Below are 14,933 nucleotides of genomic sequence, written 5' to 3'. Positions count from 1 at the left end.
ATTTTGAACTTTATATCCTTGAAAGCTCCAACAACACTGTGAAGTCCTCTTTACTAAGAGAGCCATAATGGTGACAGAATTAATAATGGATCGCGTATATTAAAGTGGCTAGCCCTTAATCCAAAATAGATTTTACCTTCTAAGATAGTGAAAATGCCTAGATCAAACACAACATACAGTAGGAAATCCCACGTGTCTAGAAAAGAATTTCTTTAGGTGCATCTCACTAGACCTAAGAGTAACAAAAACCTTACAAACATGGCCCAAATGGCTACATATGTTATCAAAGTAGACAATATGAAAGGTTGAAGTAGCTCTATTATGTCCTTAATAAATGTTTTAGGGGTATTAAACAATGCAAAAGGCATGATTAGCCACTCATAAAGCCATCTTGGGTCTGAAGGTGGTCTTCCACTCATCCCAGGTTGGATCCTACTACGACGGTAACCACAACACAGATCAAGCTTCAAATAGTATCTAAAATGTGCCAACTGATATATCATATTCTCTAATCTATGAATGGAAAACATGTATTTCAAATTGATTTGATGACTACTCTCCATGCACGTTCTCTAGGTGCCATCTTTCTTAGAATTAAAAAGAGCTTGCACGACACATAATTACAAGGATAGACTCTATTTATCCACTTTTAAATAATCTCTTCACCTATATATTCATTTCAGCATGCTCCTTATGGTTTAACATATAAAATGGGATCAGACATAGAGACAAATAGTGTTCTAGATGTCTCTCATAGGAGGCAGCTCCTTTAGCATCTCGTTAGGGTTCATATCATGAAAATCACTCAACAATTTGACAATTGCAAAAAGTTAAGTCTCCTCCAATTCAAAAAAAAACTTTGTGCCAAGGATATCACAAAACCTAACTCCTTACCTCTTTTTCAAAATTCCTACAAGCCCAAATGTGGCAGCTTTTTGTGATTGACATTGAGGAGGTAGGTCAACGGTGCTCTCAGTAGGCTTAAGTTTGACAAAGTTGTTTTCCTATTACTTATGTTTGAGCACATAATTGTTCTCCTGCCAAAGTTATGGCAATCAACATCATAAATCAAGAGACGACCAATTAGGACACTTACTACCTCCATGGTCAAGTTATCACTCAATATCTTGGCAGAAGACTCCCCTATCCAAGTGGATATTCTACAGCTCTTGATAACTGGAAAAGAAATTTATCTACACAAGCAACACTATAAGAACATGGCTGAGGATGGGGCTTGAGATTCAACCTCTTTATGGCTAACTTCAACTCAAAATTCAGCACCACCACCTCTGACAAGTTCATGGACTTCATCCCCACACTTAACATGAGTATGGAAGATATTGCTGCGCTTATGCTCAGGTAGGTCTAAAGGCTGATAAATCTAGTTATTGCCATTGTCTTATGGTTCCTCATCTTCTGGCTTGGAGTGCATTGAGCACATTATACCACTATAGGTCCCTTAGCATAACAATGACAACTAGATTAACTTGGTTGAGACATACTGTTTAAAGTGGAGGGTTGCTAGTTGACATTTTGACCAGCTACCAAAGTAGGTTGAGTAGGGTTACAAGAGTTCCTAGACGCAATGAGGAACAAACATCTATGAATCTCTTTTTGTCCTTTCAATGGATACATACCCAAGTCCTTTCAATAGGCCTCCACTGACCCAAAGGACATTCAATGAAACCTTTCTTCAACTCATTCCTCAGCCATCTGACCAGCCTAGACACAATGTTGATAACAGACATATCACAATGTAATATCAATTCCTCATATGGAGTAATGTAATCAATGACACTGACAGTGATCTGCCTAAGATTATACCTCTGCCCTAGCATGGGCATCGCCCAAACTACATAGGGTATATATTTCTCTCACAGCTGAAACTTATTTTCTCAATCTCCTAATACTTCTGCTGATTGCGATGATTTTTTAATTCTAGAGGTTTTCAACTTCTTAGTTACTAACAATAGCACTGCACCTGAACAAAATCAAGAACCTTTTTTTTTCTCCTAAATCACATATGATGGGAACAGCTGCTTTTTTTCACATGTGAGATTGGAATGTTGCAGTGGAAATACTAGGTTCACTAGTGGATCATAAAGAAGGTTACATTATGGCTTACGGGTGATAGTGTGGTGGAGAAGAGGGTTTCAATTTAGATGGCAAAGATAGCAAGTGATATAGGTAGTGATCAGGATTTTGGATGGGGCTATGATAGAAATTGATGCACAGCTGGTTGGCTTGAAAGAAATAGAAAAATAATAAAAATAATAAAATAAATAGGAATTAATAAATAAAAAAATAAAGAAAAAGAAAATAAGACGAACATAAGTAGGGTTCTCAATTTTTATAATACATGCCATCCCAAACATTATAAGATGGAGCCTTTATATGCATTTCTCTTTTGAAACAAAATAAGACAATAGAATAAGGAAACAATTTTGAATCCCTAAAAACTAAAACTTACAGATGAAAAAACGAAAAATAGAATTTTAATTTACACTTGTCTATGATAAACATGAAAAATTGCTGGGTGTGATCGTTGTCATTGCTTCTTGAAATCATGAAAATGAACTCGCAAATAGCATTACAAAAAACTCATGTTACAAGCTACTTGAAAATAGAAGTATCTTCATTAAAGAACCTATGCAATGTCGGATGAATGCTCATAGGAAATTTGTTATAGATTGTGCAGACAAATTGTATTGTAAACTCAAATTCATCATTTGTGAATTTCAGTTTACAAATACATATTGCAAGAAAGAAAATATATGCATGGAAGGCTCTAAGCAGAGAACTTACATAGTCCCAGCAATTCGAGTGCTTATGTGAGTGTTTTCATCTTCATAGAGCTTTGCCAGTCCAAAATCAGATATTTTTGCATTTAGATCCTTATCGAGCAACACATTGCTTGTCTTAATGTCTCTGTGCACAATCTTCAATATTGACTCTTCATGGAGATAGGCCAACCCTCTCGCAATGCCTAGGCATATCTTCTGCCTGGTAGGCCAGTCCAGTTTCAATTTTCCTGTCCCATTGCGTCCTATAAATAATGAAACCATGTAGTCAATCAAACTATTTGCCCATCACAACTGTATAATTAGATGTTATTACTGAATACATCATTTTGGCATTGGAAGTAGTAAGCTCACCAAAAAGAGCACGGGACAGACAATTGTTTTCCATGTACTCATAAATCAGCAATAACTGGTTTCCCTCAGCGCAACATCCATACAATTTTACAAGATTCTGATGTTGCAACGCAGATATCATGCCAATTTCATTCACAAATTCACGATTGCCTTGCTTAGATTTAGGGGAGAGCTGCTTCACTGCAATTACTGTTCCATCTGATAGTAGGCCCTACGCTCAACACAGAGACATGTTTGATTTCAATTTAACCACAAAAAAAGAACATAGCTGCAATTAGACATCAAATTATAAATTGTTTCGCCCCTTAAAGTAGCAGAATTCAAATTCCAAATTTTCTTGGATAGTTTAATTTTACTTTTGGATTCACAAAGCACCATTTCAAAATGATCAGAAGTTATTATGACAATAAAGGAGGAAATCAATCATTAATTCTATTTAAGAGCAAAATTTTTGGTTTTCTTTAGTGATCAACATAGCTCATGCAAACATTACTTCTTGGACCTCACTAGAGTATTAACTTAGGGTTTCTTATTAAAATTTAGCAAGCTGTCAATACAACCATGATATGCTCCTGCCTTCTTTCTCTACTTCTTTTTTATTGAAGGTATTGGATAAAATCATTAAAAAGAAAACAAGTTCAAAAGGGTTTCAAATTTCGATTGACAAAAGAAGATGGGGGGCAAGTGATTGCAGATTTTTTTCTTCTCTGGGAGAAAAATAAATGTGCAGCCACCATGCTGAGAACTGATTGCACCCAAGAATGACAATTTCATTCATTAGACTTTTACCGTACCAAAACATTCACTTGTTAAAAAACCATAATCACAGTACACAATTAAGAAAAAATAGAATTACCTTATAAACAGAGCCAAAACCACCCTCTCCAATCTTGTTTGCTGTGTCAAAATTCCTGGTCGCAGATTTAATCTGTCTTAAAGTAAACGATCCTGTTTGCAGATCTAGACCCTTGAGATCTGTCCAACATGTTTTATTACATGTCATATAAAAGTATAGCATACCCTTGTTTTTTTGTATTTTTCCTTCAACTGGGTTTATACGTTTAAAATTCATTGAAATCAGATTGGCATATTTTATGATTGAATCACAGCTCCTTAAACAGAGCTTTATCTTTTATCTACTTAGTGGGAAATAACTAACTTGGAAACTCAGAAAAGATATATAATGACTCAAGAAATTACAAGGTTGCAGCATAATATTAATTATAAACTTAAGGTAACAGAAAAAAATCAGCATGCATCAATGAAGGAAACTACACACACTCAAATACATATACACAACAACAACAAGAAGCCTTAAGTCCCACTAGGTGGGGTCGGCTACATGAATCCTTTTCCACCAGCTCACCTGATTGAGAGCATTATCCTCGATTAGATTAAGAGCTATTAAATCCTTCCTCATTATCTCATTCCAAGTTACTTTAGGCTTGTCCCTACCCCTTTTCATGTCAGAAACAATAACTCACATACTCCTCGTAGGTGTGCTATTAGGCCTGCATTTCAAATGCTCATACTATCTAAGCTGCCCCCCTTTATCTTGTATTCAACCGGCCTAGATTATTGTGTATATGCAGCGTTCCTTAATTTATATTTTAATGTTACACCAATCATCCACCTTAACATTTGCATTTCGAAAACTTTTACTTTTTGTACATGTTTCTTAGTTGACCAACATTGTGAACCACAAAGCATAGCTGGCCTTATATCCATCTTATAGAACTTTCCTTTTAATTTTAAGAGTATTCTACAATCACACAACACACTTGACGCACTTCTCTATTTTACCCAACTTGCTTTAATTCTATGTATTGCATCCTCTTCAATTCTCCATTCTGCTTGCATAGTAGATCCAAGATATCAAAATCTACAAGTGTTATTAGTTTCTTGATTATCAAGTTTAATCTTCACACCATTACTCCTTACGTTATTGAAATTACATTTCATATACTCCGTCATATTCCTACTTATCCTAAAACTTTTAGACTCTAAGATAGTTCTCCAAAGTTCTAACCTAGATTCCACTCCTACTTTCATCAATCAATACAATATCATCTGCAAAAAACATACACCAAGGGATCTTGTTTTGGATATTCTTAGTGAGTTCATTAATCAATAAAGTAAAAAGGATAACAACTCGAAGTAGAACCTTGATGTACATCTATTGTGACTGGAAAATCTCTAGATTCCCTCCTACAATCCTAACGCTACCCATTACTCTATTATACATATCCTTAATGACCTCAGTATATCTACTGCATACCCCTTTTCTTTTCTGAGACCCACCAAAGAACTTCCCTATGTACTAGATCATATGCTTTTTCTAGGTCAATAAAAACCATATGCAAGTCCCTCTTCTTTTCCCTAAATTTTACATTATTCTTCTAAAAAGATAAATAGCTTTTGTTGTCAATCTCCTAGGCACCAAATTGATTCTCTTAACCTTCGTTCTAGTCTTATTCTTTGTTCAATTACCTTGTCCATAGTTTTATCATATGACTCATAATCTCAATTCCATGATAGTTATTACAATTTTTTTTGTATAAAAGTATTAACGTGCTTTTCCTCCATTCCTCAGACTTTTTCTTGGTTTTTAAAATAATGTGGAATAGATTAATTAACCAAACAATTCCTTTATCCCCTATACATTTCGAACCTTCAATTGATATGTTATTTGGTCCTATAGATCTCCCTCCCACATTTCATTTTTTTAAAGTCATCTTAACTTCAAGGACTCTAAGTTTGGGAATAAATCTCCTATTTTTAGACTTTTTCTCATTTGTCACTTCCAAGTTCAATCTTTCATTTTTGTTTTCATTAAACAACTTATCAAAGTATCTCCACCACTTTCTTTTTTTTTCTTCTTCTCTAGTCAATACATTATCATTCTTGTCCTTTATATAGTTTACATTACCTAAAGCTTTGCATTTTCTTTCTCTAACTCTAGCAAGTTTATAAATGTCTCTTTCTCTTTTTTTTTATCTAATCTATTATATAAAATATCATAAGTTCTATGTTTAGCTTCACCAATAGTCCTTTTTGCACTTTTTCTTGCCTCTTTATACTTTTCAAAGTTTTCTATATTTCTACAACTTTGCCATAATCTATACCAATTCCTTTTTGTCTTAGTGGCTTTTTCGACTTTTTGATCCCACCACCAACTTTCTTTAATACCCAAGTATCTTCCTTTGGACTCACCTAAAATATATTTTTCTATCTTTGTGATAGAGTTAACCATTTTATTGCAAACAGTATTCGCATCTACCTTACCCCCTATTGTCCAATCATACTCTTCGATCATTTTATCTTTGAATTTTACAATATTTTCTCCCTTCAAGCTTTACCACCTAGTCCTCTTTGTTGATTTATGCTACTCTTTCTCTCCATTTTTTAGTATGTATATATAACACTAGGACTCTATTTATTTAGCCAAACTTTCATTTGGAATAAATTTCAATTCTTGCAAGTTTGATGATCCACCTTCCTAATTAAGAAGAAATATTTTTGGCTTTTGTTTTGCCCACTCTTGAAAGTTATTAAGTGTTATTCTCTTTTTATAAAACAAGTATTCAATATAACCAAATCATAAGACATGGCAAAATCCAAAATTTTTTCACCAGCCTCATTTTATCCCCATATCCATGTCCTCCATGCATTCTAGAAACTTATATTACCCTTTCCAATGTGTCTATTCAAATCAAATCCTATGAATGTCTTTTTAAACGTTGGTATCCCTTAAAAAATACTATCCATATCTTCCCAAAAATTGTCGTGTAAGATTTTTTGTGAAGCCTATTTGGGGGAAGCATACGCACTAATGACATTTACTATCTCTAGGCCTAAAGCTATCTTGATTTTAATGATCATATCCCCTATTCCTTTAACATCTACTACATTATCTTTTAAGTTTTGGTTTTCAATGATTCCTACCCCGTTTTTATGTTTCTCTTTTTCTAGTACACCAAAGTTTAAATCCTGATTTTTCAATTTCTCTAGTTTTCTCCCCTGCCCATTTTGTCTATTGAAGGAAAATTAAATTAATTTTCCCCATAAAAATTGTTTCCACTATTTTCATGTTTTTTCCCACAAGTGTTCTAAACTAATCTTAGTTTCTTGGTGCTAACTTCTTAGCCCTCTCCCTTATATATTGACTCCCTTGACCTGAGTGGATTTGATAAGTATTCATTATATATAGATCTAACGAGTTTTATGCTAGCTATCAGCTACCTGACGCAATTCTACTCCTTTATCCGAGCTTGAAACCGGCTGTGTGTACAAAGATAATTTTTGTTACACCAGCAAAGTGCAGGTTTGAGTGTTTTTTTTTTTTGGATGAAAAGATCTTAGTATGGTGTGGCATTGTCGTTTAGGTCATCCCAATACTCAGATCTTATCTCATGTTATTGAACTCTAGTTTACTTGGTAATAAAGAACGTTCTTCTTTATCTCTTGAGTGTGTTTCTTGCAAACTTGGTAAAAGCAAAACTCTTCCCTTCCCTTCGCATGCTAGTAGAGCTTCTCAGTGTTTTGATCTTATCCATAGTGATGTTTGGGGACCTTCCTCGGTCAGTTCACATAAAAAACTTAAGTACTATGTGACTTTCATTGATGATCATAGCAGATTTACTTGGGTCTACTTTCTTTGCTCTAAATCTAACGTTTTTCGTACTTTCACTAAGTTTTTAGCGTATGTTGACAATCAATTTTCTGCTTCTATTAAGACATTACGCATAGATTCTGGTGGTGAATTTTTGTCAACGGTGTTTCAGGCATTTTTGGCTTCTTAGGGTATTATTCATCAACGTTCATGTTCCGTTACTCCCCAACAGAATGGAGTAGCCGAACACAAAATTCGTCATCTCCTAGATGTTGTAGAAACCCGAACCCGAACCCGAAACATAAAATAAAATAAATATAAAAGAGAGAAACAAAGGAAAATAAAAGAAAAAGGAAAGAAGTTAGTTGGCAGGGCCAAAACCGTCGACGGTTTCAGAGAGCATAAGAAAAACCGTTGCCGGTTTTGGGTCAACTGGGCGAGTCAACCACAAAACTGTGACGGTTTTGTGGATACAGGGAAACCGTTGACAGTTTTCTGCTGGGTTGCCCACCTATAAATAGAAGTGAGCTCATTTTTGTTTAGAAAATTTCAAAAGCCTTCTTTTGAGCTTTGCTAGGGTTTTGGTTTTTCTTCACTATAAAACTCCTACGAGTTCCCTCATACTCTTGGTTCACTCTCTCTTCTCCCGGTTCATAGGATCTCATGTTTCTACCGGTTCGAAAAGCTAGAATTTTGGGTCTTTTCGACCGTTTCGGTTTCTTTTTCAGAAACAGGTAAGGGGATTAAATTAAGTCAGCTTTTTAACGAATTTGAACCATTTGAAATGTTTTTGGGGCAAGTATATTTATGTTTTCAGTTAATGCTTTGAAAACCGACTGTTCAAAAAGAACCTTTCTCAAACCTAGGATATATGTTATGCTATTTTGAGTAAAAACGAACGGTGAGAAGCTTGATTTTATCTTCTAAACTGAATATACTATGTTTTCTTGGTTGCTTGCGGGCTATGTTCAAATATTGAAATTGTGTGGCAAGTGTATGGCATGTAGGTATTATTTTGAGAACGAATGTGGGAATGTTTGTGAAATACTGGAACTATTTGTGAAAACACAAGGACTTGATATGACGACCGCAAGGGTCAAGATTATGTTTAGCGGCTGCGAGCTGAGTTTTATATGGCGGCCACGAGGGCCGAGATTATGTTTTAACGAGAATTATTAAATGGCAGACTTAATATGAAATGAGTTTTAAATGCAGTTTTTATTACTTGAATTGCATGATATGCTTTATGAACCCTGAGGACTAGTTATGTTATGAGCACGGTACTGTTGCTAGAAATTCAGTATTTGAACATGTGCGCCCACACTGTTCTAGATGAAAGTGTAGGGTGGTTTCAACCGATTAGCCTTAGTAGAGGGGGTACCTTCCCTGGAAGTCTGGACTTTCAGGATGTGGTAGGGCAATTGGAACCCTGCAAGCAAGTTTCGGATGCCTGCGTAGTTGAAGTTAGATGCAGACGTATGTTTTGACTTAGTATAGGTTGATCACCCCAGGCTCAGTCGAGCCTTCGGGCCGCACAACCCATGCCATGAGGGAAGTAAATGACGTTAATCACAGGAAATGTCTTTTACGCAAATCTGTAGATTTATGTAAATGATGTTACTTATTTACCGAACTGTTTATACTATGGAAATGAGACGAGTATTTTCAACTGTATAAAGTGAGTACAATGTAAAGTAACTATTTTCAGTTAAATGAAGAATGAATGTTTTCTATAAACACCAAATGCATGTTGACCACACACTGATATTAACTTAATCTTCTTTACTGAGAGGTGTCTCACCCCAATATACAAATTATCTTTTTAGGACCATCTCTAGTTCGAGTTTTGCGAACTCCGGGGCAGGTTTATAGCCAGTTAGATTTTTGTGAGTGTCAACATGAACTTTGCTGTATATACGTTAGGTTTGAAGCCCTGACTATGTAATATGGTTGTATAGACTGAGATGGGTTTTGTTTTGTATTATGGATTGTAGTATGGATGTTTGGAAACTTTATGTATAAAGGAAATTTAGAACTCTGGTAATATATGTTTGGAGAATGTTTCATTGTTTCCACTGCATTTATTTATGATGATGTGGTATTAGGTGCACAGACGTCACTAAAGTAGCACCCTAGACCCATGTGGCGGATTGGGGCGTTACAAATGTGGTACGTACTCTCTTGCTAGAATCCTTTGTTCCATCCATGTTATGGGTTGAGGCTCTGAAAACTGCTACTTAATTAATAGTTTACATTCTCAAGTCCTACTCATGGAGTCTCCCTATTTTCGCTTATTTTCTAAGCAACCTAGTTATGATAACCTCCGTACCTTTAAATGTGTATGATTTGTTCATTTACCTCCTCATGAGCGACATTAATTATCTACTCAATCTGTTCGATGTGCATTTTTATGATATAACGTGTCAAAAGGGATTTGTTTTCTATGATCCTACATTACATCGTACACGCATTTCTAGGAATGTTATTTTCTTTAAAAATAAACATTTCTTTCCTGTGTTTTTTTATGTACCCCCCTTTTCTACTGTGATTCTCCCCTCCTTTGAGGAGCAGTTCTCGGATCCTCATCAAGTCAGTTTTCATTTTAAACCAGGTATTGTGTATACACGAAGCTCCCGCCCACGGTCTCTTTCGGTGGCTCATCTGATATCTGATCCTACCACGCTCCAGATTCAGTCAGTTGCAGCATCTCCAAAGCCTTTGGTACGTTGCTTTCTTTTAGTGTCTATACCCTTGAATAGGTATGGGTTTCCCTATTCCAATTTTGGCAATTCTATTTCAGCTCTTATTGCGGCATTGTCCAATTTAGATATTCCCACATCCTACTCACACGCTGCCAAGCATGATTGTTGGCGACAAGCTATGTAGGAAGAAATTGCCGCTCTAAAGGCCAATCATTGTCCTCCCACCATTGTTCCTCTGGGTTGCAAATGGGTTTACATAGTCAAGGTCTGATCTGGTGGAAGTTTGGATCGTTACAAAGCTCGCCTTGTTGCACTTGGGAATAATCAGGAATATGGTGTCAATTATGAAAAGACCTCTATTCCTGTGGCTAAGATGACTATTGTTTGTACGATTCTAGCTATCGTTGCTTCCAGTGATTGACCACTACATCAAATGGATGTCAAGAATGTTTTTCTTCATGGGGATCTTAAAGAGTGTATTTATATGAAGCCACCCTCGGGCTTGTTTTTCTCTCTGACTTCACATGTGTGTAAGCTTCGTCACTCTCTTTATTGTCTCCAACAAGCTCCGAGGGCTTGGTTTGATAAATTCCGCACGATTTTATTACAATTTTCATTCAAGAAGAGCAAGTATGACACTTCATTGTTTCTTCAAAAATCAGACATGGGTATCATTGTTCTTTTGGTTTATGTTGATGATATTGTGATTACTGGTTTCGATTCTGCTTTACTTGCTCAGCTCAAGACTCATCTTTCAAAGTCCTTTCATATGAAAGATCTTGGGTCGCTCACATATTTTCTTGGTCTTGATGTGCATCGTAGTTCCTCTGATATTTCACTCAATTAACATAAGTATGCTAGTGACTTGGTGGCTACAACTGGCCTTTAGGAAGGTACTTCTGTTGATACTCCCATGGAATTAAATGTCAAGCTTCACAAAGAGGAGGGTGACTTACTTGCTGATCCCAGTTTACACCAAAAGTTGGTGGGTAGTCTTGTCTATCTCACCATTACTAGACCGGACATTTCTTTTGTTGTATAGCAAGTCAGCCAGTTTCTTCAGACTCTTCATCATCTTCATTTGGCCTCTGTCCGTAGGATCAAACACTATGTTCAGGGCACTTCTGCCCGTGGTTTATTCTTCCCTGCAGACAATTTTACTTGTCTTGCTACTTATAGCGATGCTGGTTGGGCTGGTTGTGTGGATACACATCGCTCCATCACTGGTTGGTGTGTGTCCTTAGGTGATGCATTGATCTCTTGGAAAAGTAAGAAGTAAGACAGAGTTTCTAAGTCATCGACGAAATCTAAATACCGGGCGATGTCTCTTGCTTGTTCTGAAATTATTTGGCTTCGACGTTTTCTTGCTTAGCTAGATTTTTCTGAGACCGATCCTACACCTCTACATGCCGATAATACGAGTGCTATCCAGATCACGGCCAATCTTGTCTATCAAAAGCGCACGAAGCATAATGAAGTCGATTGTCACTCTATCCGTGAAGCCTTTGAAGCTCGTGTTATTACTCTTCTACATATTTCCACTGAATTAGAAATTGTTGATATCTTCACCAAGGTTTTCACTCATCATCGACATTGCTTCCTAAGTAGCAAATTGATGCTTGTTGATCAACCCGCATCAATTTGAGGAAGCTGTCAACGGAACAGCAAACAGCAAAAGATTTCTTTCCATATTTCAGCCCACAATTATTTCCTTATTTCTCCATTCATTATTTTGTACAATTAGCATGTATTTTTTGACAGATTATAGTTTACATGTATAGGGCTAGAATCATGTTGGACCTTATTTACTTTCCATATACAGCATTCTTATAAAGTCTATATATGATATACAGAACTCAAGGCCAAACCATTTGGCCATTCACACAATATTTTGACATCAATTAGAAACAACACATGTTTACGTGGAACGTTGAAAACAAATTAGGACATTCAAGTACTACAAATATAAATATATTTTGAGGAGAGTTTTGTACATACCGCTGTCCTCGGATGTCTTATGTCCTAAACATCCTTTCTGCTGCATGATTCCTAAAAGTAGAAGCATAAGTAATAATGCTACTACAACCACAACCACAGCCACAATTACTGTCACATGGTCATTCTTTACATCATCAGGTGCAGGCGGTTCAAAGTCTGTGCAAGAAAGAGACAGTATCAATCGCTGATCAATCTGATTTTACATATAAATAAACTACATATATAAAAGGTGATAATAGTTATCAATAAAAGGAACATATAAAACTTTACGAATTTTTTTTTATTTTTTTAAACAAATTGAAACACGTTGAAAATATATCAAAATATGAAAATTAATAGATGTGGAAGTGTGGAACTCATCAAAGGTGTTCAGGCTCCTCTTAAAAGTTCATTTTTCTTGAATTACCATGGGAAGTTCAGCCAAGAGAATTAAGAAACAAGAACAAGCTACATGCACTAGAAAGAACTTATAAGAACTTACTGGGATCTACTGATATAGCTGATATGAGGGGACCATAAACTCCTCGAGCTGGAATGCCCATAGTCCCTTTTCCAGCCCAATAAAATTGGATCTTCAGTGTGTTCTTCACCACAAATGCAGTAAAATTCTTTACAATGGGCTTACCAGCTCCCCTGGCCTCAGTTTCAATATTAAAATCTTTCAGGACCAACTCTTCCTATTTCCAAGGTTACAAAAACATTCAATTGAGATCATGATATATATACATATACACACAAAGGGAAAAAAAAGTGCATTAATATTAATTTTGCTGTGTACAGCCTAGGTACCTGGATGTAAACATCAAATATACGCTTCCCGAGACTATTAAACGAGTTGTCATTTGTGAAAACGATCTCCGCAAAGTGGAGTTTGACAGTGTAATTCCCATTCATGAGACACAGTCCATAATAAGTGAGTGAGAGAGGAGAAACACGTGCTGTCATGTACAATTTTGAATCTTGTGAAGAGACATTGGAAAGAGCAGACTTGTTTGTTTCAATATAGGTATCTGATTCAATGTCATTGTCCATGAAGTTCCCAGTGCTGCTAAGTGCCCAGTTCTGACCCCGGTAAAACATTGAAGCACCTCTTTGTTCTAAATCAGCTACGAAGCTGGTTTTTCCATCCACAATTGTTTCCCTACCACCACAATTAATGTGCAATGAATAACCATCTGTTGAGCATGAGAAAGAAAATATAGGATTAGAAGATGGAAGGTTTGATCAGAAGAAAAGGAAAATGCACACGCTATATAACCAGGTCTTTTTTATCTGTTTTCATATCCATTGCTTATTTTTATTTGTTTCCACCACTAAACCAATGGCATATTGATGGAAATATACTGAATATATTATGTAATCCTTTTGAATTATATGTAATGGTTTGTTAGAGAGAGTCATTTCTACAGTCTCACCAAACAGCTTAAGTGTCTAGGTTGAATTGATTAACAATTTTTAAGTGTTCAGCGAAAATCCAAATAAGTGTTCAGAGAAAATCCAACTGTCATTGAATTTCTGAATTTTCAACTTTTTTCATTAAGCAAAAGAATGGCAACTAAATCCACACAACACAAACACAGAGCCGGAGAGATTTATCTTACATTTTAAATTCCTTTATGAATTTTGGTCCAGTTTGTCTTATTTCAGATAACTCGCACGGAAAAAATATCTTCTTTTTGTTGACATGCTGCGAAAACCAAACCAAACAAGTACACCCATTGCATATGCATCATATATTGATTATTTTCTGGTATCTAGGGATTTATTCTACAAACTATTTTCCCAACTATAAAAAATAAATAAACAAAAATATTGTTTTAAAATTCTAAAACCTAAGGGAGCTGGTGTTGTGCTCTGGAAGTATGTCCAGGAGGACAAAACCCCTCTAAAAATCAAATATCTGACCAAAACCCCTCTCAAATAAAAAATCCAAGGCTGTTTTGCTCTGCCTTCAAACCGGGAGGCTTGGGTTAAAGACATGGGCCAGTGGGATCAAGGTTCATGGTTCTGGCATCTCAACTTTAGAAGTTCAGATCTCTGTCTGACTGGAATATTCAAATCCTCAAAGACCTACTCTCTACCATTAAGGTTTTATCCTCTGCCCAAAGGAAAATGAATTTATTTTTCAACAACAAACAGTTGCCAGTTGAGAAAACCGTTGATTAGACCATCATTAGGCTTGTTTTGTGGAGCAAAGCCAATGGGATGGTAAATCTCCTCTCTATCAATTAATTTTCTTCTTTTTGGAGGCAAATGCCGTGGCCAAATCCATTACAACACTTTTGACAGATCACTTGCTGCCACCCCCCTTCCCCAGCCAGGAATCCTCCATGAAATTAATGTTGATGGCTCAGACTTCAGCACACCAGACCCAGAAGGGATTGGCGGTGTCCTTTAGGAATCATCTGGGAGAGGGGTCTTTTGCATCTTCTCAGTATCGGTGGAAATCAGAGATTCAAATTATGC

The 14,933-nt window shown here is 36.1% G+C and overlaps 1 protein-coding gene across 2 annotated transcripts in view; it reads right to left on the bottom strand.

Moving 5' to 3' along the window:
- Positions 1–14,933, bottom strand: part of LOC131149314 (probable LRR receptor-like serine/threonine-protein kinase At1g07650) — a 51,966-nt gene that overhangs the window by 13,766 nt on the left and 23,267 nt on the right. For both annotated transcript variants that reach the window (XM_058099661.1, XM_058099662.1), the window contains 6 exons: positions 13,257–13,642; positions 12,949–13,144; positions 12,468–12,623; positions 4,012–4,130; positions 3,156–3,366; positions 2,806–3,046 (listed from right to left, as the gene is read on the bottom strand). In XM_058099661.1, coding sequence (XP_057955644.1) covers positions 2,806–3,046; positions 3,156–3,366; positions 4,012–4,130; positions 12,468–12,623; positions 12,949–13,144; positions 13,257–13,642 — 1,309 coding nt within the window. The remainder of the gene's footprint in view (positions 1–2,805; positions 3,047–3,155; positions 3,367–4,011; positions 4,131–12,467; positions 12,624–12,948; positions 13,145–13,256; positions 13,643–14,933) is intronic.

The sequence above is a fragment of the Malania oleifera genome, chromosome 2 (assembly GCF_029873635.1).
Source record: "Malania oleifera isolate guangnan ecotype guangnan chromosome 2, ASM2987363v1, whole genome shotgun sequence".
Lineage (NCBI taxonomy): Eukaryota > Viridiplantae > Streptophyta > Magnoliopsida > Santalales > Ximeniaceae > Malania > Malania oleifera.
The sequence above is the reverse complement of the archived record's forward strand: the minus strand, read 5'-3'. Positions and strand labels throughout refer to the sequence as shown.